This window comes from Stegodyphus dumicola, chromosome 11, assembly GCF_044657685.1.
Source record: "Stegodyphus dumicola isolate Sdum_Otavi_A_Nest chromosome 11, ASM4465768v1".
NCBI classification, from domain to species: domain Eukaryota; kingdom Metazoa; phylum Arthropoda; class Arachnida; order Araneae; family Eresidae; genus Stegodyphus; species Stegodyphus dumicola.
In genome coordinates, this window is record NC_140778.1 from 54,004,084 (window position 1) to 54,031,110 (window position 27,027).

At 35.8% G+C, this 27,027-nt stretch overlaps 1 protein-coding gene across 1 annotated transcript in view; it reads right to left on the reverse strand.

Moving 5' to 3' along the window:
• Positions 1 to 25,355, reverse strand: part of LOC118183566 (uncharacterized) — a 46,975-nt gene extending 21,620 nt beyond the window's left edge. The window contains exons 1-5 of the mRNA XM_035353162.2: positions 25,121 to 25,355; positions 19,613 to 19,858; positions 16,244 to 16,489; positions 10,459 to 10,698; positions 359 to 601 (exon numbers count right to left, since the gene is read on the reverse strand). Coding sequence (XP_035209053.2) covers positions 359 to 601; positions 10,459 to 10,698; positions 16,244 to 16,489; positions 19,613 to 19,858; positions 25,121 to 25,187 — 1,042 coding nt within the window. The 5' untranslated portion in view covers positions 25,188 to 25,355. The remainder of the gene's footprint in view (positions 1 to 358; positions 602 to 10,458; positions 10,699 to 16,243; positions 16,490 to 19,612; positions 19,859 to 25,120) is intronic.
• Between the last annotated feature and the right edge of the window lie 1,672 nt (positions 25,356 to 27,027).

The following is a 27,027-nucleotide window of genomic DNA, read 5'->3' on the forward strand; positions in this document are numbered from 1 at the left end:
AAGTGTTTTGGAGCTGTCCTGATTAGTACTGGCTAAATAAAGTGTGTTTCAATACTTCATCAAGTGTCGTCGTTATTCACTCCAAATCCACACGAACCCCGCAAGAACGTGAAGGAAGATAATAACGTAACAAGTGGTGTCAGAAGAAAAGAAAAACGCATCAATATATTTCTAAAATTTTGTTCCTTGTATGTTAGTTATTTACTGAAATAAAACTTTAAATATAGAGAAAAATACGGAATTTTTCGAAACATAATATTCCGATCTTAATAACTCATCTTTATCGATTTCTGAATTATGTAATTAATGTTTATATTCGACATCTTGCTGAAAGAGCTAAGTACAAAGAAATACTTACCGCATGTTTGTGTGTGGTAGTTGAAGTTTGCGTTGGGGTTTAAGCATTCACATGCAGCTCTCTGCATGATTGGGTCATAAACGCATCGTACATCAGAGTCATAACCACATATAAACTTCCCCCTGCAAACAGAAATTTCGGTGCAAAAGTCACCGGTAGTTCCTGGCAAGCACTCGCAGAATTTTAAATCGTGAGTTCCGTTGCAAATGCCACCATTTTCACACATTTCTGCTTCACAAGGTGCTAAAAATAAACAGAAATCAAACAAAATCTTAATATTATAGAAAATGCGTTGTTATTGCTGCGTGCGAGTTCGTAACAGATTGAGAGCACAAGTCCGATAATAGGTTAATAAAAAATTATTTTTATCAAAAGAAATATATCAGAACTTTGGAATTTTCCACAGAAATATTCATGCAAGTGTTCACAGTATCACAGTACAAGTGTACACAGTATAATCAGTATTTACACTGCAAACTACTAAAAACGTTAAACACAACTTAATAGGTTAATTAAAAATTATTTTTATCAAAAGAAATATATCAGAACTCTGGAATTTTCCACAGAAATATTCATGCAAGTGTTCACAGTATCACAGTGCAAGTGTACACAGTATAATCAGTAGTTACACTGCAAACTACTAAAAACGTTAAACACAACGCAATGCAAAGAGTACCTAAAGAGAATGCTAATCATAAGTCACCCTGAACTCGCAACATAACAACAGCTGCTAATTAAACAACTGGGAGCAGAAGCTCTCTCTTCGGCCCTGAATAGTTTTCAATCGACCGCGAGATATTTCTAGTACTTTCTGTTTCTCGAAATTACTGGAAAGCAATAAGAGGATCGAATTACGGTTACAACTAACAATTACATTTATTCAATTTCAATACAAATTGCTGATATACCCATTTACTCAATATTAAATGCAAGTGTCCCTGTATTCTTAATTTTCCGGCATAGCTTTCTCTTGAAGATCTGTCTCGCGCTACATTACACAGAAAAAAATACAAACATTTATTACTCCAAAGGGGCAGTTTGCCCTCAAGGACTATTATTTTCGTTTTTGCATTTTGCTTTGGTTCACTATAAATGTCCAATTCACTTTTTAAATTGTTGCCACCAAATACACTCATGTCCATAAATTAACGATAATTCGGAGTCACGCGGAAATCAAACTCTAAAATCAATATATCACCTGTAAAATCACTACACACATCTTCAAGAATCATATGCAAATTTCAGGAAGTAAACAGATGACACCGATGGTACATCACAATGACGAGTGTGTAAGAGTGATATATAAGAAATACAGGCAAAGAAGTAAAATTGTTTGCAGGCGCTTTATAAGCATTTCAGTGGAATAACCGAATAGTTATGACACAAAGGACGCATTTCGGTAATTTTTTACGTGGTAGAATTATCGGCCGTCTGGAATGTGGGCGTACACAACTGGAAGTATCAGACGAACTTGGAATTGCCCAGAGTGTCATCTCAAGGCTTTGGCAACGATTCCAAAATGATGGTAATGTGAGTAGACATTACAGCACAGGTCACCCCAGATTTACAACGCCGAATGAGGACCGGTATTTGGCAGTTACTGCCAAAAGAAACTGGCGGAGCACAGCCTCAGACCTGTCTCGTCAGCTCTCTTCAGCCACTGGTACTACAATTTCAAGGCAGACCGTGTACAGACGCTTAGGGCAGATTGGTCTATATGCTCTAGACCTGTCAGATGCGTTCCACTTACTGCAACTCACTGTCGCCTGCTGTTAGCCTGGAGTAGAGAGCATGCATTGTGGACACCGCAACAGTGGGCTTGTATGATGATGTTTTCCGACGAGTCCAGGTTTAGCTTGCAGTCTGATTCTCGCCGGACTTTCATATGGAGAGCTCCAGGTACCCATTACCACCAAGAAAACATCATTGAACGACACCGTTATGGTGGTGCAGGAGTGCTCGTTTGGGTTGGAATTATTCTGGGTTCCAGAACTGACCTGCATGTTCAAATTGCAACCATGACAAGCCAAATCTATCGAGACGTCATTCTGGAACAACATGCACGTTTGTTTCTGGGCGTCATGGGCGCACAATTTGTGTTTATGGATAACAACGCCCGTCCTCACCGTGCAAATATCGTAAGAGAATGCCTTCAATCGGGGGATATCACCCGTATGGACTGGCCAGCATTCTCACCGGACTTGAATCCAGTAGAGCACGTGTGGGATATGCTTGGTCGACGAGTTGCAGCCCGTCAACCTTCCCCTACATGTCTACCGGAACTTCGGAGAGCATTGCTTTTTGAGTGGTGTAATATCTCCCAAGATCAGATCGATAATTTGATACTCAGCATGCCTAGGCGTTGTACGGATTGTATTGCATCGTCTGGGAGACATACAATGTATTAACAATCATACCAACCATGTAATATTGGTTTTTTGTAAATGGGTGTTTTTTGTAATTTGCTCCAGGGAGAAAAAATCGCTAATTTTTTTAATAATATCAAACATATAGCATCTTTTTTTGCTCTTTACCTTTTGTTTAATAAATAAGCTTTACAAATAAGTCAAATTTGTTTTGCTTCTAACTCTTCCTTTACCTGATTTTGCATTATCCTTAATTTATGGACACGAGTGTATTATCGCCCTGTATTATATTTAAAGAAATTAAATAATGAAAAATCTGCATAAATGTATGTTTCTCGCATTGCGATAAAACAATGGTATCTAGTGCCATCCAATTTTGGATAACGTACGTTTGCACCCTAATATGGGCATCTGGGAGTCCACATTTTGGATTTGTTTTTGAGCTGTTTCATACTTTGTAAAAATTTAAAAAATTATCATTAACAAACTCAGCAATTTAAAAGCGAGCAATGGCAACACTCTACGGGCACAAAAAAAACCTTTTTATCTCCAGTGCGAGGAACAATGTATTGGAAACTCTAAAGATAGGCTCATTTTAAAATTATTTTGCGATATTGCTGTTGAACGGAATTTTATGATTTAAGTGCGAAGAACATGATATTTAATAAATAAAGTTAATACAAAAAATGTTTAAAAAACGTCCCTTTGAACGTACTTTAAAATCTGAAACCTTTAAGATTTTTTTAAGTTTTAATTTTTTGTGTCATTATTCTACTAAAATTACCTATCTAAATACAAAATTCATAACATAATTATTATTAGCCCAGAAGGGTTATTAGAGATATCTGTAAACAAATGTTCGTTTCCACGGGCGCCTGGGCAGGAAGCCCTATCCCGATCTAAGTAATAGTTTGTTTTCGAACGCCCAGCTAATGAAGTGTGAGATAAGCAATTTCAAGAAAATTTCTTAGTGTATAAAGTATTTTCTCCTGCCTTCTTAGAGTGCCTTCGTGGTGTAGTGGTCAGCACGCTGGGCGCGTATTCCAGATATCCGTGTTTCGATTCCCGGCGAAAGCGTTGCTCATTTTTCACTTCTCCTGCTTCCAAAAAATACCTAATGTCTCTACAGTGGCGCCCGCATTTCGTTTTGGCATCTGGAAGGGTGGTGGATGATGTTTCTCCACACCCAGGATTCGGCGATAGGGTCCCCTAATCCACAGTCGCCCTTTAAAATGGGGAGTATATAAGGTATTTTCTCCCGCCTTCGTAGCTTAGTGGTCGGCACGCTGGGCATGTATTCCAAAGATCCGTGGTTCGATTCCCGCGGAGGGCGTTGCTCCTTTTTAATCTCTCCTGCTTCCAATTAACCTAATGTCTCTAAAGGTGGAGTAAAGTTGAAAAATGTGAATGTTGCAGGAGGCAATTATTAGCATTAGGATGGTCTGCAGGAAAAACATGGAGGTTGATGTAACGTGATGCTTCAGCAAGGGTAGTCAAAGCTCTCTAAGGAGAGGCTGACGGGGAAAATGGAGTCAGTAGGCAGGAAACTTTCCTGTCAGTCGAGCAGGAGGCTTTTGGTCTAAGTGGAATCTGGTTCGCTGGACTAAGTGTAAGTTTTCTCACGTGCAAGCAGGGTGGAGGAGACCCTTTTCATTATCACACGATTTAGAAGGGATGCCAAAAAGTGGAGAAGGGGTAATGGGTACAAGTAAAAAAAATTTAGCCGCCCAACTGGGTATAGTGGTTAGCATCCCTGCCTGCCAACCGAAAGAGCCCGCGTTCGAATCCGGAGAACGCATGAATGTTTGTAAATGTATGTATAGCGTCAGAGCGGCTTGGCGGCACCCTAAATATACGGTGAGCCGAAAGTCCTCTCGTGTTGTTTGGTGGAAGGGGAGAGGGGTGGAGACAATCGGACCCATCCCCCCCCGGGGTGCTCTCCATCAAAATTGGGGGAGGAACTGATCCAAATCGCATTGTCACCTGTCAGGTGCTCAAGGCTGTCTCCAAGGACAGGCTTAATCTTGCTCGCCTTGCTGCGACGAATTTCGTGGGCTTGGCCTGACTGCGTCAGACAAGTTAGCATAAGGAACAACAAATAAAATTTAAGAACAAATAACTAATTTTAAGTTAATACTTTCAAGAGCAAGATAATAAATTTTGAGAGCATTAAGTACTATTTACCATTATGGTTTTGCATTAAACTTCTCAATAAGGAAAAGGGGGTACATTTTATCTATTAGGGTGACTGAGCGTCAAGGAGTTTCTTAATATTTTTGTTAAATAGAAAAGTTACCTTTGAAAGTCCAAACAAATTTTCTAATTCTTTCATGGCTTAATGCTACTAGAATAGGCGGCATTTTGCGTTGAATAACACAAATGCTGTGTATTACTCTTCAAATTGCTGCCACCAAATATTATCGTCCTGTATTATATTTAAAGAAACTAAACAATGAAGAATTTGCATAAGTATATATATGTTTCTCGCATTGTGTAAAAACAACGCATCAAATTCTGAATACCGTAGTCCTCTACCCGAACATGGGCATCTGGAAGCCTGAATTACTAATTTGTTTTATTTTCTATTTCATATTTTATTTTGTAAAATTTTAACGACTTGTTTATTAAAAAAACTTATGTCTGAAAGCGAGTAGTGACAACACTGTAAGGAATGAAACATTTTTATCTCCAGCGCCGCAAGACTGTCTATGTGAAATCCTAAACTATGCTGTTTTTAAATATTTTTAGCCCAAAGTGGCGTTAGCCCAAATAATCTCGAAACGTGTATGTGTCTGCAAATGAAAAAAAAAAAAAAAAAAAAAAAAAAAAAAAAAACGTCAGTTTGGGAGTATATAAAATCTCAAAAACTTTCAAATTTTTTTTTTTTTAATTTCTTTTCTTTAGCATTGGCCGAGTGATTTTCTCGCGGTATCCTAAGCTATGAGAAACGAATCGCTTGTTTCTTCAATCACGATAAAAAATTGAAAAAATGAATAACAGAATTAAGAATGTCATGCAAGTTTTATATTTATTACCGAAACATAAAGATTTTTTCTACAGCAAAAAAGAAACGTCTAAAGTATAACAGAATTCTGTAAACTTTGTGAACCCATTTAGGCTGTAAACTTCTTGATAACAAATTGTCTACTGAATGTTTTGATAACAAAAAAAAAACAAAAAAAATATATATATATATATATATATCTTTTTTCTGGCTAGTATTACATTTGTTGAGATCAAATTCAGAGATCTTATTAGCCCAAATGGCTATGAATTTTCGAAAACTGTAAATGCCCGTTTCACTTTTCAGATTGTTGCCACCAAATGTTATCGTCCTGTATTATATATAAAGAAATTAAATAATGAAGAATCTGCGTAGATGTACGTATGTTTCTCGCCTTATCATAAAGCTATGGTAACTAGAGCCAGTTTTGAACAACGTAATCCTCCACCGAATATGGGCATCTGGAAGCTCTAATTTGGAACTTGTTTTGTAACACCTTAACGAATTTTTGATTAAGAAGCTCAACAATTTCAAAGCGAGCAATGGCAACACTGTACGGAAAAAAGAAAAAAAGCTTTTATCTTCAGAGCGCGAGACTGTGTATGGAAAATTCTAAAGACCTCGTTTTAAAATTATTTTGCGTTATATTGCTCTTGAACTGAATTTTATGGTTTAAGTGCGAGAAGAACATGATATTTAAACACAAAACGTTAAAAAGGTTGTAGTGTCATTAGGATTTTTTTGAAGCCAGAGAGATGAAAAATTAGCAACCGCCTTCGCCGGGAATCGAACCACGGACCTCTGGAATACCCGCCCAGCGTGCTGAACCACTACACCACGAAGACACGCGAGGGAAGTGGGAGAAATACCTTATATACTTCCCTTTTTAAAGGGCGACTAGGGTTTTAGGGGACCTATTCGCCAAATCCTGGGTGCGGAGAATCATCATCCACAAACTTTTTTAGCCACTTGTAGAGTCATTAGGATGTTTTGAAGCCAGCGAGATGAAAAATTAGCAACCGCCTTCGCCAGGAATCGAACCACGGACCTTTGGAATACCGGCCCAGCGTGCTGAACCACTACACCACGAAGGCACGCTAAGGAAGTACGAGAAATACCTTATAAGGTAACACACAAAACGTTAAAAAAACGCCCCTTTGGCCGTAATATAAAATCTGAAAGCTATGAGAGTTTTTTTAATTTTTTTAGTTAATAAAATAAATATTCAGACTTTAACGCCATTTGAAGTACTTTGTATTATTGTAAATAACATTGCATATACTATAAATGCATGAGGCACATTGTGTGTAACATCGCATTTTAACTTTCGTTTTGTGTGTTACAGATTGGCAACTACTGACTGATGTCTTAGTACTAATATGATTTGAAAATACCCAAGGATCAAACCCCAAAATTTTTTAATATGATAATTTGCAAATTATGATAAGGATTTTTTGGCTTATGGCAACACAGGTGACAGGTATCTGCGTTACATTCGTTACGGGTATTGAAAGAAAACTGGCTCATGTTGACCTTCCACAGTTTCGGTGTGGTTAATTACAGCAGAGCCTCGAGGGTTATCTGCGTAAGGGGAAAGATGCCTTCGTGGCGGACATTCTAGGAGACACTGGCTCTTAGACGCGTTACATAAAACAACCAAGCAGCAGTCTGTTCGCGGGATTCGAACCTCAGACCGAACTACCAATGTTCAGCGACTTTACCGCTCAGGGCCACCTTCTACAGGGAGAAACCACGAAAATTTTCCAATCCGTTGGCCAGATTTTAAACTGTGGTCGAATTACCAAAATTCAGCGATATTGTTGCTGGGTCGCTGAGCGCAGCCTGAGATAATCACTGACCTAACTTTGTTGTAAAAGTCTTACAGTGTTAATAGTCAACCTCGCAGAAAGGATTATTTTTTCTCTATAAAAATAAAAATGCTACAAGGGTATACAAGGCCTGTGTATAAGCGCAGATACGCTAAATACAGACACTGTCTTGTACAAGTTACATGCGATAATTAGATGTAATCATGACAGTTATGTGCACATTTAAACATTATCTGAATTCATATTTACAATATATGTACTGAGAAATCAAAGTAAACTTATAATTTAGTTACACATTGACTGGATTTTCGATGTCATTTTTAACGGCTTTACAGCAACAATTTTAACAAGTACATAAAAATGGACGGAAGATCATGATACAAATTAATTGCCAACTCATTGTAGCGGTTTGTTTTTTATGTAAAATAATAAAGATAAGTTGCTACATAAAAAATATACGTTGCTAATTGTGTAGATGACCGGGCGCATATTTCACAAGTGCACATCAGCGTAGCCACTGAGGGAGGGGTTTCGAAAATGGACCAATGAACTTCTGTTGCTCTTGTGACGCTAAATCTTCTTGTGAATGTGAACGTATGTTGTTTACGTTTTAATTTGCATTTGTTTCGCAGTTATAGATGTATGGCGTAAAAGTAGAAAATCTCGTAGTGCTTTCGTTTTATGAGTTTAATTAATCGCTGACATTTCACTTTCGAGATTTTTATCACGCTGTGATATTTGGATTGATGTTCACCTCATATTATCGCTCTTTACACCGAGAAAATGACTCAGGCTATAATTAGCCTCGAATATTTACTAACAAATGTGCATTAAGAGAATTCATGTGCATAGTTTATTATTATTATTATTTATTGAGCTGAGAAGGACTAGAAGTATTACAATGAATCTAGTGTTTTCTTATTTCAGTGCTTGCATTCATTTGGTTTTTAAGTGTAAGATTCAGAATACATATTGTGTATGATCTGATTATATCCATTGTTAACATTAAAAGTTGTATGTGAATAAATTGAATATATTCTTTGTGAATAGATAAATTCATTCTGTTTGATGAATATTTCTTGCGTAGACAGTATATTTAAGAGTGAGCAGTTATTAAATGTGAAATTTAACACACTAAATGCAATTTAGTGAAGTTCACTTTGAATAAAAGTTTGCATTGGCTATTATTATAACATCTTTTTCTTATAGACTGAAATAAAAAGTGCCGACTTCTATTTACATATATAACTGGTGTAAATATTTTTCTCATACGAATAGTTTTATGTAAAGATTACATTTAGGCTCAGATGTTTATCACATATTTCTTTCTTCATCTTATTTACCACTTATTAAGTAATATTTTACATCGATATTTTTGCGAAGTATCCAACATGTGTTTGCATTTATTTCAAATTCTTTCAACCAGGTAGTGAAATCTTCATAATTGCTTATATTTGATCTAACTTCGCAATGACAATTTTCAGAAGAAATAGACGATGTACAGAAAATTGCGTGGCAAAATATTTTCAACCCGTGCGAAAGGTCATGTGACATGACAGAAATATTGCTGGATGCTTATTGGTCTATCCTAGAAGCCACTCCCTCGGTGGCTACACAGATGTGCACTTGTGAAATATGCTGACCGGGCAGTGATTTTCCTATTGGTATACATTGATTCTCATGGAAGTAATTGTGCCATAGGTGCACGAGGGATTAAAATCGCAATATTGAATACAGTTATGGTTTGGTTAAATCATTAAATCATAAGAAGGTTAAATCATTAAATTACGGATATTGAGGGTTTAGTTGTTATACCATACTAGCTCTCTCTTACCCGACATGGACTGCAATACTAGTCAAGGGCATAAAAGTATTTGTGTTTTAATTCTGTTATGAATTGTTTCTTTGCGGGGATTTTGCATGTTTCAATTGGCTTGTGTCACATGATACCAAGGCTGGTAATGGTTTCGGTGGTGAATTTAGTTCTGGCAGTTTCACTTTTCTACACGCGCAGCATATTCCTGGTGCTTCATTCTTCAATTTGAGGGCTCTGCAATACGTGCATAATTCATCCATCTTTCCAACGCCCCACTTGGATGAACACTGTAATCATAATTAGCATAGTAGTGGAATGCACAAAGATTTAAATCAGCATGCAGTATTCGTCTGGATCCAGCAGTGCATACTCGAACATTTTTAAGTCTTGATGCCCGTTGCTCGTCTGTTTCAGACGAACGGGCTTAAGCAGTGTTTATTCGAACGTTTTCAAGTCTTGCTTCCCTTTGCTCGTTTAATTCTAAGGCTCCCGATGCCTTTTTCTTTTGTGCTTCAGGTGTAGATCGAGCATCGATTTTCGTTTCGGAGGCATAATTGATTTCACAGCGAAAATAATACTTCGTGGCAACTCTTACAAATTCGCTTCCAAAAACCAAAGATGCGTGAAAAATTAAATATGTTTCGCATTGCTGGATAATAACACACATTAAAATATTTTAATTTGGACAGTGGCAACGCATCTATCTTAAAAAGCCGAGTTTGTTTAATAAATCCGAGACAAATTAATATAATTGCGTTTTCCGGGTGGCAACACAATTTTTCTGATTAAATTTGAATCATATATACGGTACGCTTTGCATAACGGCAACGTGAAGCTTTTAAATCGCTGATATTTTAATCAAAAGTTCGTTAAATTAGCGTAAAATATGCGTATATAGAGTCCGGGCCTTGTGGGCTGGTTTTTTGAGAAATATTATGTAGATGGTGACCTTCCTCTTGTTTTCAAGGTCGGGTATGGGAAGTTTCATAAAGATCGGAATTAAACTGGAGATTTGAATAAAAGATAAACAAACCAACATTTTTATATACATGGATTAAATGAACTGTTTCAAAGATGGAACTTACATCTGCACATTTTCTGCTTGGTGTCAAAGTGTTTCTTCCAGTCCAAACACCGACACGAACCTCCTCTTCGCATGATATCATAAAAACACGTCATATCTTTTCTACAAAAGTTATCTTCTTTGCATTTCGTGACTTCGGAGCAAAGGTCGCCTGTAGTTCCCGGCATGCACTCGCAAAATTTGTTATCTCCATGACTGGTGCAAATCCCATAATTATGGCAGCCACGTGATAGACACGGTTCTGAAAATAATGCAAAGTATGAGTTATCTAAAACTCAATTTTCTGAGGCATTTGGAGCTGTAATCACATCGTATAACAGAAAAATTCGTTAATAGAAACTAAATTTAACGATAGCAAATACAGCTATTAATACTGTAAGGTATATTTTACTTTTAGAACAGTTATTTTAATTTAGTGAACCTTTCCTGTCTTATCTTGTTTCAACTTACAACTGCTTACCAGAATGAGTTTTAAGAATCGCGTTGAATGCAAATAAGGAAGAGAATAGATTTTAAGTCAACTGCCTTCGACAACTCTTGGAGCGAGACAGCTTCCGTCCTACGGTGTTAGTTGCCAATCGGAATTAGTGCTGTCCCACCCACTGACATCTAAAATGTTGTGACCTCACAGAGCAAGGGCAGACAAGGCAGTACCAGTACGGTCCCGGCCGAGCCTTACTTTGTCCCGAGAGCCTTCATGCCTTCTGTGAATTATGCCCATGGGGTTGAGACTGCTTATGTACAGATCCTAACTAGTACTTCCCAGGAATTCTCTTGAGTCAGACTTCGACAGAGAGAGTTAGGATTCCTGAGTAGCGCGCGTTTGCCTTTAGGATACGTCTCTCTATAGGTTTCTAAAAGTAGAAGTTCCGGAGCCCTATGGAAAACCATCATGAAAGGGGAACAAGAGTAAATAAATAAATGAAATTACTATTAAAATCATTAATAATTTAAAAATTAAATATTTAAAGAGTATCCAATTAATTAACACTTAATATTTATTAATTATTATTAAATTGATTCATAATTAATTAATTATTATTTATTAAAATAATTAAAGATTAAAGTAATTAAATAATATGTAAAGAGATAAATTAAAATTTAATAAGGATTTTTTTATATAAGGTTATTGCTAAAAAATAAAATTTTCGAGATCAAATTTCTACTGAAATAATTATTCAGTTACATGAAAAAAAGTGCTAGAGTTTTCTTATTATTGACAATGGTTCGCTCCGGCTAGAATTAGATAATGTCCCAAAAACTAAGAAGTACCGGACGCGTAATGGCAAACTGCACATTCAGTTAATCAATGTTAAACGAATTTCGCCTACTGCGCATGCCCAGAAGAGAATTTGGCGTAATTACGACTTTGATACAATTTTAAAAGAAGATAAATACGGTGTGGGATTGATATTCTATTATCTGGGCGTAAACAGTTCGGGGTTTCAAAACTTGTTAGGTTGTAATTTCCTTTATTACTTAAAGGGTAACTATGGATTGTAAACTACTGAAATTTTCGTTTGAGAATGATTACAAAACAATAAACATTACAGGATATATTAGCTGAAACTTTATTGAATATACTTGTGAGGAATAAAAGCAATTGCGTATCGTAAATAACTATATGTTCATTCGTATATACTTTAACAAATTAAAGAATAAATCCAGTTTAAATTACTGAACTAAAGTCAAGGAAATTATTATAAATAACTGATATTAAATACGAGTATAACGTTTATGAACAAAATAAACCAAAATGAAATGAAACAAAAGCAAATGCATTAAGCACAAATAAATTTCGGTAGTATTGTAATTGTAAATAAGCGATAAGATCTACATGATGAACAGGCTTCTGTAATGGTTGCTTATGCTTAGTCGCCAGTATTTCCTGCCACGCCAATGGTACACCACGGAGCATGCGCAGTAAACGAAATTCGTTAACATTGATCAACTCAATGTGTGGTTTGCCATTACGCGTACCGGACTGGACTCCGGTGGGCTATGGCGCAATTTAAGCTCTGTCTGTCTAAGGTGTTACGTTCGGCCGTATTATGTGCCTTTTGATAGTTCGTCGGCTAGTTTAAGATTGCCAGCCAACTACTTTACAATTGCGTTAGCTTCGGCTAAATCGCTAAAAGTCATTAGTTAGTTCTCTTATTTCTTATTTTTGAGTTTAAGCCCAATTGGAGGCGTTGCTGTACGCCCGAAGAAAGGGGCCGACTGTTAATCCTATTTTGAGTGAATAAAGGGTAATTAATCCTTCATGAGATTACGCTTTCTGCTCTTTGAACTGTTAAGCGATTATTCGCTTACCAGTTCCTCGACATTTCATTTAACAGGATAAAAGTGAGAAACTCTATAATACTTTAACAAATTTGATATTTTATGCCTAGTGTAACGTCTTCAGCTATTTTCTGACGACCACCTCGAAATTCTCGGAGAAGTTATTTTCTAATCACCATATAGTATTAGCTTATCATTAATTAAACCGTTCTGCAGTCTTTGTTCCTTTTCATGGTAGTCAAAGAAAAGCATTGTTTCGTTCCTGAAAAAAAATTGGAACGCGGAATCCCTTCATCCAAATTACCACTCATCTGTTTCTATCTGGTTTGTAAAGGGGTTATCACACATGGCTACAGTGCCTGCTAGATGGAACTTTTCTGAGAAACGAGATTCTGGTAGCGCTGGTTTTAAACAAGAGGATTTATAGAAAAAAGAGCTCCGCCTGAAGCGAAGTCCCGCCTAGCTACGGAAACGTTGTTGCGGCTAAGCGGGATTTTTCAAACCTCATCGAAAATGTCTCGGCTGGTCCTCAGTCCCGGTTAGAAACAACCAATCAGACGAAAGTTCTGCTTCTGAAGCCTCACGCGATCCCAATCTGAGCGATAATCGATTAGTGTTTGGCGTTCAAGTCTTTGTAGTAAGTGAAAAGGGTAACCTAGCTACGTGGTTTCCTGGAATTGTTCGGGTTCTGAGAATTGTCCCTTTCGACGTCAAGTCCCGCGTAGCCGAAACATAATGTGATTGGGGCTTTATGTATCGACTGGCCATCACCGACCACCCTGATTTAAGTAATAAGTGGCTGCCCGAGAATTCTCATGGAAATTTTCACCAACCTGTCAAGATTGTACCCGTAAACAATCCGGGTGCCCTCGCCAATCGAGAGATCAAGGAAGTTTAAATTTCGAGGTACTTGCGCACTAAGCCTTTACCTCCACATAGTCAAAGAGTAAAAAATATCATCAAAAGAGGGGTTTATCTAATACGGTAAAAATTTTGAAAAGCCGAAAATAATAGCTTTAAATGTTAAATGCCTTTGCACTGAGAAAAAATGCAAAAACTCAGAAGGTTCTATAAATTAAATTTTGCGTCGAAAAATTAAGGACCAAAATAATTTAGAAGGGAATATCAGCATCAAATAATTCTGAATCGAATAATAAAAGCTTTATGTTTCCTTCAGTCTTGATATTTCTACTTGTGATGTCGACCACAAGAGAACGAAAGACCCGTGAAGATTCTATGAAGAGACGCTCTGAAAATGCTCGGGCAAATGAGAATTCAGGAAGTCGTCCCGATACATACAGGAAATCTTGTACAAAAACACTGAACGCAGTTTCAAGAAGAGCTAGTTAGTTAGTTTTTATTGGCAATAGAGAGACTTTCTCGCTTGTGCTTCCAGCTTTATAAACAGCAATTTTTTGTTCGCTCTGCCAGAAACATTTTTATGTCTGCGGAGAGATCCAGTAGTCTAGTCGGATTTTCTGCAACTTAACTTGAGAGCAACCTGCTCGAAATGGCCCCGGAGAGGCAGCAACACTGCTTGTCTTACACATGAACTTCACCCTGCATCAGAAAGAAAAGCGCCTCGAGGACTTTAACTTCCAAGTAAGGGACAGGAACTTTGACAGAATTTGTGTATCATCTGTTTTATTTTTTGTTTCATACTTTTTTCTCTTCCTTGTTGATGAGAACGTTATCTTGTAAATTATTTTCATATAGCCTAGAATTAGAATCTTTTTATAAATTAAATCACATAAATTAGTAATAATAAATTAAATAAATTAAATCTTAATTAATTATCTTTAAATAAGTTAATTAATTATTTTAATAATTAGATAATATTATATTATCATTAATTAAATCTTAAACTACCTTATCTAAAATTATCTTAAATAATTAATTAAATTATCTTAAATAAATTAATAAAAATTCCTCCTTGTTTGTGCCAACTAGCTACACAACGTAACATTTGCTTCTTTCAATAAAAAAATATTAAATACATAACGTTACTTCATGATAAAAATATTCACGAAAAAAAAACTGGAATAAGAAAATTCCATTGAAATTTCAGTTCCATCAAAAATAGTCCTATATTTCTATCAGCTAATACATAATCAGTACAGTAGTTAATCAATAAAAGATCCATAAGGGAACCGTCAAAACATTGCTTTAAATAATAAAGAACTTCAGACCAGGCGTTTTGTTTACAGAGTACCTTCGCAATTAAATGCAGTTACCACATCTTTGTTAATAAAAAGGTAGTAATTAAGGGAGAGCATTCGCTAAAGAAGGATGAAAAGAAAAAGCTATTAGAGCTAAGACTGGAGTTCGATAAGAGGTAAAGAGCTTCGTTTAAAGCTCCTCTTTGTCGGTGAGCAGTAAAACCACTAAGCACCGGTAGTCCAACCTTAGACTCAAATGCAGGCAGAAAGGCTAGCCGCGTAATAAGTTTCGTGACTTTTTTCGAGTGTAAAAGTCCAGTTCACATTAAAACATGCTCCACGAAAGTATCTCTCCCTTTAAGTAGGGGATCATTACGTACTTTGCCATAATCAAAATAAACCGAAACTAAGTTTAGAGTAACTAATTTCCCACATTGTCCATTTCATAGACATGCTCAGTATATTATTATTATCTAAGTGCTCCGCCCTCAGGCACTAATGGAATGGAGGGATGTCTTCGTAGAAGACTTTCTAAGGGAAACTGACTCGAAGTAACATGCTACACATGGGGCAAATCACGAAGACGTACATGTAGCCCGCCCGATAGGTTAGCAGGATTCGATCCTCAGATTGAACTACCAGCGTTCAGGGACTTTATCTCTCGGCCACTGTTGAGCCTACGCTCAGTATATAACGGCTATTTTTATTTTTCTCTATATTTGTGTCTCGAATAATTTCTTTGTCACTCAAAACTTGAAAATTTGGTTTGTTCTTTTTTACATTTACCCATTCCAAAACGCCCTCCTTTTATCCTTTCAATCATATAAATGAATTAATTTTCAATTAGAGTTGTTTTTCTTTAAAGATGCAAACGACATTATTTAGCATCATGCAAAATAAAAAGGACGTTATGATTCAACACTGAAAAAAAAAGACCAAAGATTCAATGTGCTGTAGATATTATTCAGATATTTTATTCTTCTATCAAATACGTTATTTAAGTTTTAGTTTAAACGACTTTTTTTATTTAAAATAATACTATGTAACAACACGTATAATTTTAGCGATCAGTGTTAATGGATCACAGTATATGTTATTTTAAAACAGATGGCGCAAAACAATTTGTTCGATGTTATGCAAATTGTATTTCCTTCTTTGTGCCGAGGAGCGGCGCAGACGCAAATTTGTTAGGATTTTAAAGCTCGCGTTTAGAGCTTTTGGGTTGCTGTGATTTATTGGAGTTCCAACCAGGCAGAGGTTCTTCTGAGTTGCTTTGAGATCCGCGTCACAAGTCAGAGTTTTGTTTGTAGTATTGAAGATAACGAAGAACACCGGGTAATTTACCTTTGCAAGTTTTGTCCTTGTAATCAAACTGCTTACTAAGATTCGAACATTGGCAGAAAGCTCCCATTCGAAAACTGTCATAAGTACACTTAGCATCACTATCAGTACCGCAAAGATTATCTTCCTTACATTCCGTAATTTCAGAGCAATGGTCGCCTTTTGTTCCTGGCAGGCATTCACAGAATTTCAAATCCCCATATCCGGTGCAATTTCCGCCATTTTCGCAGTCATTTTCTTGACAAGGATCTGAAAAATTTGTGACATTATACATAAAATAAAATCTAGGTTACAAAGGTAATAAAAAAACATTTATTATGAATAGAGAGACAATACAAAGGGAATTAAGAGACACGTTTTTGCTACATCATAATTAAATCAATTAAGGCATTTATCTGAACGCAATATCAACTTGTTTAACGCGGCTTTGTAGAAATCACGTTTCTGTCCACGCAGTCAATTCTCCGTGGCTGTTTCCACATCACTGTCTGAATGCCTCATTCCAGTTAAATAGTCCTTTAATTTGGGAAAGGAAAATAGTCACAGGTTGTTAAATCTGGGCTATGCTGGCGCTGACTCCAGTCTTCCCATTTTAACTTTTGCAGCAACTCTTAAGGGGGCTAATACACTTTAAACCCCCTAATGATCTTCGAATTATGGGACTGTTGCATGCATTAGGATATTTTATTTATTTTAAAAGCAATTACTTCCAACCTTTTACAGCTGACTACATAATATAGCTGCTTTGGAAACTAGTAACCAGAAAGTTTGTGTTGCCACAAATATTTTTTTAATTTAATCCGCTTTGTGACAAAAATTTTCATCCCGTTTCCACATTACGCGCATGATATTTTAAAAATGGGTAATGCTACATACTTGAGATTTGATGGAATTCTTTATATGTGCACTATTTTCTAACTGAACCAAAAATCTGACGAATATTTTAATATTAAAACATTTTATGCACGAAAACATTACAGATTTTTTTAATAAAATACATTTTATAAACTCGACTCCAAATTAAATAAAAAATAAAATAACATGAAATTCTTAGAGTTTTCGGTTCACAGTAGTTTCCAAATGTTATAAAATTTATATATTAAATATGGAATTAAATTATGTTTGGAATGTTTTAAACTGTGCGGGCAAGTGGAAACTTGACGAAAAATGTTGTCACAAAACGGATTAAAATATAAAAATATTTGTGGTAACATAAACTTTCTGATCACTATTTCAGGAAGCAGCTATATTATGTAGTCAGCTGTAAAATGTTGGAAGTAATTGCTTTTAAAATAAATAAATTATCCCAATTCTTGCAACAGTCACATATTCGAAGATCTTATGGGATTTTAAGGTGTATGAGTCCCCTTAAGTTTGGCGAGCAGTATGGCGTCGGATATTGCCATGCAGGATGATGACACCATCACCCAACATGCCTGGGAGCTTGCGTCGGATGGCTTCACGTAACCTTGTCCACGTGGCACAAAAACGTTAGGCAGTAGCGTATGACCATGCTCCAGATACTCGATGAGGACAACGAATCACGGCTCGCATCTCCAAGCTAGATTACTTTTCTAAACGGCTTGCCATTTCAATCGTTCTGACGCGTCTGCGAACTTCCTATAGCTACCGGAAAACTCAACTTCCCGCCGTTCAACTCAATGAAATTTCGAAACTCAACTTCCCGCCGTTCGAGGAGATAATGCCACAAACCAACAGACAGACAGATGCGCCCAGATAATACTTAGAATATGAAAATCTGCAAGATATTGACGCAGGAATGTTTATAGAAGTACCTCAAAACAAAATGCCTTTCGTAGGAATTTTTTATCTGTTATTTGTTTTTTATTACAGTGGAACCTCGATATACGAGCACCTCTATATATGAGAAATTCCAGATACGGGGAAAGTATGAGCGAAACATTTGCCTCTAAATACGAGCATTGACTCGAGTAACAAGCAATGAGCCAGGCTGTTGGTATGCGTGGCGCCATTTCCCGATTCGGCTCGACTCGGGAAATCCTCTGGTCAGATCACTCGGTGGTCTTTGGTGGATCCGGCTCGACTCAGGGAATCCTCTGGTCAGATCACTCGGTGGTATTTAGTGGATCACTCGGTGGTCTTTGGTGGATCACTCGGTGGTATTTGTGCGCTTGTGAGTCAATTTGTTTATTATATGTAAGATGAAAATAATTACTTCACGATGCCTGCCAAGAAGATTGTTGCCTCAGAACGCAAAAAAATAGTTGTTGTTGCTGCAAAGAAAAATAAGGAAACAGTTGAAATTAAGAAAGAAATCATAGATAAACAAGCATAGAATAGTGTAAAGCAAGCAAGAATAGTGTAAATGTGACGGAATTGGCATACACTTACGGGCTTTCGACATCGACGATTTGCACTATTCTGAAGAAGCAAGAAGAAATTAAGAAACTTGATATGTGGCCAAAGGAGTTACCGTTACTTCCAAGCACCGTCCAAAACTCTTAGAAGATGCTGAGATTGTTGCTGATTGTTGGTGTGGTTTAACGAGAAGCAGTTAAAAGGGGGGTGTCTAAAGCTATCATAAGGGCAAACTACGGTTACATTATTTATCAGTGTTATTTATTAGAAAAATTGATTTTTATGTTGATAGTTTTGGGGGTGCGGAACAATTTGAAAATAATGAAATAATGGATAATTGAAAATAATGGATTTCCATTGTTTTCAAAGGGGTTTTGTTTCTAGATACGAGAAATTCACTACACGAGCTCAATGCTGGAACGAATAAAACTCACAACTCGAAGTTCCACTGTACTAAGAAAGTGTATCGTAATTTCCATACGTTATAAGAGCTTTTTGCAAAATTTTCAGGAATATTGGCCTGCACTTCTCTTTTACTATTTCCTGAGTCCATCGATCATGGTAAATAGTAGGTTAAGAAGAGCTCTTTTCAGAGAGTGAAGGCAAAACAATCATAGGTTTCTAAGATATTTTTATATTAATTAACACAAAGCAAATTTTTAAGTTTTAATTCTGAATTTACTTCTAGTTTAGACAGGAGCTACAATTTTTTTGTTTTTTTCATTTTACATAACAATTAATTTTCTTTCAGAACAGTCATAATGATAACACATTTACATGTTTAATTTTATAATTTTTTCATTCGAAAACTAATTTTAAGCTAAGTAATTTTTCTTCAAACTACAAATATATTTACTTACATATTTTCACGAAAATAACGACACCACAAAAATGCATAAAATTAAAATGGGGATGTAAAATATAATTGTTAATACAAAAATTTTTACGTTTAAAAAAAAAAGAACGAAATCTGCACATATCTATAAAACTTGAATGTATTAATAAAATATTATACGATAAAAAAAAGCTTACTTTTACAGATTTTCTCCTCGTAATTGAATTCCTCATTTTGTTTGAAGCACAGGCATATAGCTTCCCTTCGATAACTGTCATATATACATATGCTATCATTGTGAGTATCACATAAATTACCTTCTTCGCATTCAATAACTTCTGAGCAGAAGTCACCTGATGTTCCTGGCAGGCATTCGCAGAATGTAAAATCGTCGGATAGGGTGCAATTAGCACCATTTTCGCAGTCACCTTCCCGGCACGTCTCTGAAAATGTGAAGAAACTGCAGGTATAATAATGTTTCAAATAAAAAGGAAAATATAATGTGAACTAAGTTCAAATTCGTGACAGTGGACACTTAATAGTCAATAAATGTTCTGTTCATATCATCAGTCTACTAAGTTTCATTTTTTTGAAAAACAGCCCCCTTTAGGGGCCGAGTGTTTAAGAACAGATGAATATTGGCAGGTGGACTGCCATAGTCGAATGGTCTGACTGTATGTTTGCTTTCCGGGGTTTATCTCAAGTGCAAGGTGAATACGAGCCACTTTTGCATAGAAAGTCCACCACGAAGACATCATTCCCTTTACGCACATATCCCTCGTGTGCTTTGCTATATTATATAACCTAATCTAATATACGAAGGATTTTGACAATATTTTACAGGATCCCTTGATTAGCAGCATTTTATGTTGTGGGGTTGTAGAGACATTACGTTAATTGAAAAAGCCGGAAAGATGAAAAATGAGCAAACGCCTTCGCCGGGAATCGAACCATGGACCTCTGGAATACCGGCCCAGCTTCCAGAACCGCTACCCCACGAAGGCACGCCAAGAAGATGGGAGAAATACCTTATATACTCCCCCTTTTAAAGGGCGACTGGGGTTTTGGGAAGAACTAGTTGCCAAATCCTGGGTTTGGAGAAACCTCATCCAGCACCCTCTTAGTTCGGGTGCCACTGTAGAGACATTAGGTTAATTGAAAACGCCGGAGAGATGAAAATGAGCAAGCTTCTTCGCCGGGAATCGAACCACGAACCTCTAGAATACCGGCCCAGCCTGCAGAACCATTACACCACGAAGGCACGCCAAGAAGGGGGGGGGAGAAATACCTTATAGGGTTCATCACTTCTATTAAACTAAGTGTTGAGCAACCTAGTGAACTACTCAGCGAATAATCGCTTAAATCCAAGAACAGAAACGTAAACTCAAAAAAGGTTAATTACACTTTATTTACTCCAAATAACAATCGGCCCCTTTCTTCGGGCGTACAGCAAAGCCTCCATTCGGGCTTTAAACCTCTCGCTGCGTACTTTTTTTTTTATCAAAATAGGTTCAAAAATTGCGTATTTTTTATTACATATTTCAAATCTTCAAATCTTCATATATTTTAGAGTTAAAATAATTTTAGAGTTAAAATATACAAAAATTTTTTGTAAAAAAGTTTTTTTTTTTTTTTTTTTAATATAGAATTAGATCATAGAAAAAGGTTGTCAGAATACTGAAATTGAAGAATAATGATATAAAAGAAAAATTTTGAAAATTAATATTGGTTAAATTATGATTTATTTTATAAAATACAAAGGTAAAATATATATACTAATGAAAATATTTGCATAATGTAACATTTTGCATATCAATTTTGCACTACTGTCGAACGTTTTCAATAGAAACTGAATTTTCAGATTTATCACTGTCTTCAGAGGAATCCGAGAAATTCTCATCAGTTTCGCTACAACTATCTTCAATACTACTTGAATACTTTTACTTGAAATCAGAGTCAGAACTACTATCAGTGTCGGAAATATCGTTAGGAATATCACTCGCGAAACGCTTCCTGCCAGACATCTTTGAGTTCTGAAAAGCGAGCGCAAAATGCTATATTACGTATTCTTGTGTATGTTTGGCAGAAATATGGACAACTAACGGGATCTGTTAGTCCACATCTAAATAAACAATTAAACACCGCAGAAAAGCCGAAAGGAAACCTTGAACGAGGAAAGAACAGGCTACACAGTTAAATAAACGGGAAAAATTCATCCCCGTGGAAATCGCAGGATGCGCGGCGAGAGGGTTAACTCAAAATATAAGAAACTAATGACGAACTAAAGAGATTTAGCCGAAGTTAACACGATCCGAAACTGGTTGGCCAGTAATATTAAATTAGCCAGCGAAGCTATCAAAATGCACTTAATACGGCAAAGCGTAGTAACAGTTTACACAAACGGATCCAAGAGGCAAACGTGCGCTATTCAGGAACCCTAACTCCCTCTGACGAAGTCAGTGGAAGTTAACTTAATAAATACTGCTCTATTTCTCATATGCATTTAACGCAAGTCTAAAAACTCATTCTAGTAAGGAATTGTAAGCTGAAGCTAGAAGAGACAGGAAGTGGCAAAAACTTAAAAAATCTGATGGGTGCACCACATGATTTCCTTGTACGGAATATTAAATTATACGCGTTTTTCCTGCATTTCATTTAAACTTATTGAATTGAATTAAATCTACCTCGTCGATAGCGCATAAACCACAATAGAATAAGTGCACTCTTTAAAATTCACCATATTTGTTTACCATAGCGACACTCTGGCTCTAGATTTCCTTAACAGCGTACATGTCATTCATTTTTTAACTCAGCATGCACAAAGTTTATATCACCTTAAGAATTGTCTAATCGCTGCCACATGTTCTATTCAAATACTATAGTAAATCTAAAACGATGTATAAAAGAAATTAAGCAAAGAACAACAACAACAACAAAAAGAACAGTTTTTCACAGACGATTCAGTATTTCTCATTCAATTAATTCAGTTCTCACTTCGTGACAAGTCAAAAATACGTAAAAACTCAAAATGTCTGTATTGAAAATTATGAAGTAAACCTTAAACACTTATTTCCTCGAATAAATTCCAGAATGGATTAAACATGATTTCATTCGCAATAATAAAAGAAGGCGTTATCTTTATTATTGCGAACCTTATTTTCTTTAGATAGGCAACAAATCTACTATCCTGCTGTTTCAAATGTAAACAAGCAATGGCTTTCATGGCAAAAATTATTAGGCTTAGCGACACTTAAGCAACTTTTAAATTGTTCATAATTCTAAAAATATTTCATACAGAATTACTAAAGACATAAAAACCTTAACCGGAAGATAAGAACAACATAATTCAACCATTTTTAAAGCAAAAAATGCACAATTTACAAACATATTAGAATAAAGAAAGTGAGATCACTGAACCGAGTAACAGAGTGGAGATATATATACATATATTTATATACTTTTGGTGCGATCGATTGCAACCAAAATACGAGATGCACATCTACATGTTATAGCAGTCCTATATACAAAATTTCAACGTTCTGAGGCTACTCGTTTTTGAGTTATGCGAGATACATACGTACGTACGCACAGACGCCACGAAAAATTCTCTTTAGAATTCATTTTAAATTAGTTTTACAATTTTTGGGGAGGAAACGAGTTCTTCATTCTGTCCTTACGTTCAGATGTCACGCAAAAACATCGTTAAATTGCATTCGATAGTGGTGAAAATGGATATTTGCTGTAAAATATGATGCCTGAAACTTTTCGCGATTACAATACTTCCCTTTTACTTCGTACAAGGAAGTGATAACTGTTATAAAATTAAAATATACCTTACAATCTCTTATGTAATATTTTAATTTCTGTCGATAGCCAACCCTTTCCATATAAGCACAGAGATAGATAGAGCAGTTAATTTTATCTGAGAATGTTTTTTTTTTTTTTTTTTTTTTTTTTTTTTTTATTCTCGTACAGTCAGGACTGCAGAGGAATTTGCCAACAAACTTTACAACCATCATAATCTTTCGTTACAAAACACATTATTGTTTATGGTGGGTGCTTATTTTTTGTTTCCAACAACAACCCTACCAGTCCAGCGGCAGAGACGTCTTCAACAACATACTAATATTTAATCCATTTTACACAAGAAGATGCCAAAGTTTTGCCAATCATACTTATATTGTATTTCATTTCCGATGGATGGTCGAACACCTCAACATAGCAAATTCTCTTTTAATTTAAATTTTCGTTGAAAAAGATTATTGTGTTTATCTGAAATTTATCGATATGTATTTGCTTGAAAACGGATAAAATTCGACTGTTACAATGAAGCGAAGAATGTATGTACTCCGAGAAGTCACACTGCTGTCTTGCGCATCTGATTTTGGAGGATATTGTTACGAATTTTGTGCATATGGTAAATAATTTTAGCGAAATTATACGTGATATTGTAGTATTTGTTTTGTATAATGTATCACGAAAATTTAAAGAAGCATAGGTTTTTGGGACAGTAAGAATGAAGAGCAACTCTCTTAAACACCGAGTAGATACTATTTCGCTAAATTGGTCAGATATCGCCAAGCTGGCGACGCTTTTTGCTACTAATTTCTGTCGCCAAATTTGCCGGGAATCTGCAAAAGTCACCAAACTTGGCAACATTTTCAGCTGTTTCCTATATAATTGTAATGGACATTGTGACTGAGTAACTGTTTTTGATGCTATATGTAGGTGTAAGCCTATCTGGCCATTGCACATAAACAATTAAACACCGCAGAAAAGCCGAAAGGAAACCTTGAACGAGGAAAGAACAGGCTACACAGTTAAATAAACGGGAAAAATTCATCCCCGTGGAAATCGCAGGATGCGCGGCGAGAGGGTTAACTCAAAATATAAGAAACTAATGACGAACTAAAGAGATTTAGCCGAAGTTAACACGATCCGAAACTGGTTGGCCAGTAATATTAAATTAGCCAGCGAAGCTATCAAAATGCACTTAATACGGCAAAGCGTAGTAACAGTTTACACAAACGGATCCAAGAGGCAAACGTGCGCTATTCAGGAACCCTAACTCCCTCTGACGAAGTCAGTGGAAGTTAACTTAATAAATAAAATTCAATCCAACAATTCCGAGAAGTTGAAAGTACTAGATATATCTCGGCCGGGAGGAAACTATATTAGACCAGGGAAAGGGACGCTTTTTGGAAGGTCAAGTGATGCTAAGCCGAACGTGGCTACCATTTTTTTATATTTTGGAACTCAATTTTAGTAGAATAGTGAATTCACTCAATTCACGAACTTCAGTGTCTTTTTGCCCGGTGTGACCAAAAGTTAACTTTTGATTTTGTACACTGAAATTGTTTTCTTCCTGCTCGCTGGTTTTTGCGTAGGAATTCTAATTTAAATTGTAAATTAATTTTAACTGTTTGTGTTTTACGTTTTTCTGTATTTTGCAATTTTTAATCAAGTCCTTTTGAGTTTTTATGTATTTTTGCCTTGCCACGAAGTAAGAACTGAATTTGAAAATGCGAAATATATCTCTAATGAAATTCGAGTAAATAAGTTTAAATGAACTGCAGCAAAAAAAAATGTGTTTAATAGGCCGCAAATAGAAGTCATGTGCTGTCCGTATCAGATATTTAATGTTTTTTACTCACCAATCAGTCCTAATCCGATATAGAATACAAAGAGGAGAATGTAGAACATACCTCTGCAGACTTTTTCCCTATAATCAAACTGCTTGCTAGAATTCAAACATTGGCACGTAGCTTCCATTCGGATGCTATTATATATACATGTGGTATCGTTGCCTGTGCCACAAAAGTCAGTTTCGTTACAATCTGTAACGTCAGAGCATGCGTCACCCGTCGTCCCTGGCAAACATTCGCAAAATTTGAAGTCTCCGTGTCCGGTGCATTTTCCGCCATTTTCGCAATCACTATCTTGGCATGGCTCTGAAAATATTGTAAAACTGTATATTCATGAGCATGTTTAATAAATAATGAATATAAAAGAAACAGTGATATTAAACTAAATCTAAACGAAGCGTTTTAATCTGAGAATATACTTTTAGAATGTTTTTCACTTTTCTCTTTCACCCTTAGTTTCGAGTGCTCAGAAAGAAGATATATCTCGGCCGAGAGGAAACTATATTAGACCAGGGAAAGGGACGCTTTTTGGAAGGTCAAGTGATGCTAAGCCGAACGTGGCTACCATTTGTTTATATTTGGAACTCAATTTTAGTAGAATAGTGAATTCACTCAATTCACCAACTTCGGTGTCTTTTTGCCCGGTGTGTCCAAAAGTTAACTTTCGATTTTGTACACTGAAATTGTTTTCTTCCTGCTCGCTGGTTTTTGCGTAGGATTTTAATTTAAATTGTAAATTACTTTTAACTGTATCGTGTTTTACGTTTTTCTGTATTTTGCAATTTTTATCAAGTCGTTTTGAGTTTTTATGTATTTTTGCCTGGAGTAAATTGTAACTTTTTGGGTACTTTTCCGTTTTACAGCCGCAGGCGATAAACTCGCCAATAATGTCACAACTGTTGCCAAACGGAATATCCTCGCTGATAACCTTTTACGCATCATTTTCAAAACAAGTCACAGCTATTTCTTATCAGATTGATTGTTTCTTTCAATACTGGCATACAATTACATAGAATTTTTACTAGATAGCTCAATTTTATGTCATTCAAGATAATTAAGTCTATTAGGATGCTATCACACTTCTCACTCGAAGGCAAAAATATAGAAAAGGCAAAGTCAAGGGTTAAATTCATCAATTTTAATGAGAATGCAGTAGCGAAGTAAAGCACTGCTGTTTCACATAATTTCAGAGTAAGCTATTCGTACGAATTGGAATAATTCTTGCATTTAAACTATTATTCCAAATTAAGATTTAACTTGAAATTAATGTAGGTAATTACTAAGAGAATTAGATTTTTGTAGCGTAGTTTACGTGAAATGAGTTCATTGGGGTCACATAATATGAACCGGCGAATCAGGATGTTGAATCATAAAAGCATAGTAAATTCTCAAATTAATGTCATTTTGCAAATTTATTGTCTTTATACAAAATTTTAAACGATATTAAAATGTCTATGCCTTCAAAATAAAAAATTCTTAAGAACTAACATTTGTTAGCATTTTTTAAGTGTATACTGTATGTTGTCGCCAATAAAGTCTGCTTGACGAGATTTGCGCCGGCGAAACGGAAAAGTACCCTTTTTTGCTTGTTTCTCCAATATTCTTAATTATTCTATTTTAATTGTTAAGATTGAAACTTCCTTTGTGTATGCATAAGTTTATGTTTGTCGCAGAGTAGGGTTTTCATTTTGGATCATCTTAGGTGCTTACTGCAAATAATTAAAAGCATAGCATAGAACCTTTAAGACGTAAATTAAAATTATAAGACATACAGTTTACAGTATAGCCTGAGTACTGATACTTGATTTTTGTCATGGTTAACAGGTATTGTGTTACATTCATCATTAACTATATTTATTTTAATTTTAAATAATAATAATCAAATTAATTACATTTTTCATATCACGATACATAATTTTAAAAAATAAATTTCGAAATGTATTTACGTGAAAGAAGAAAGAATAAAA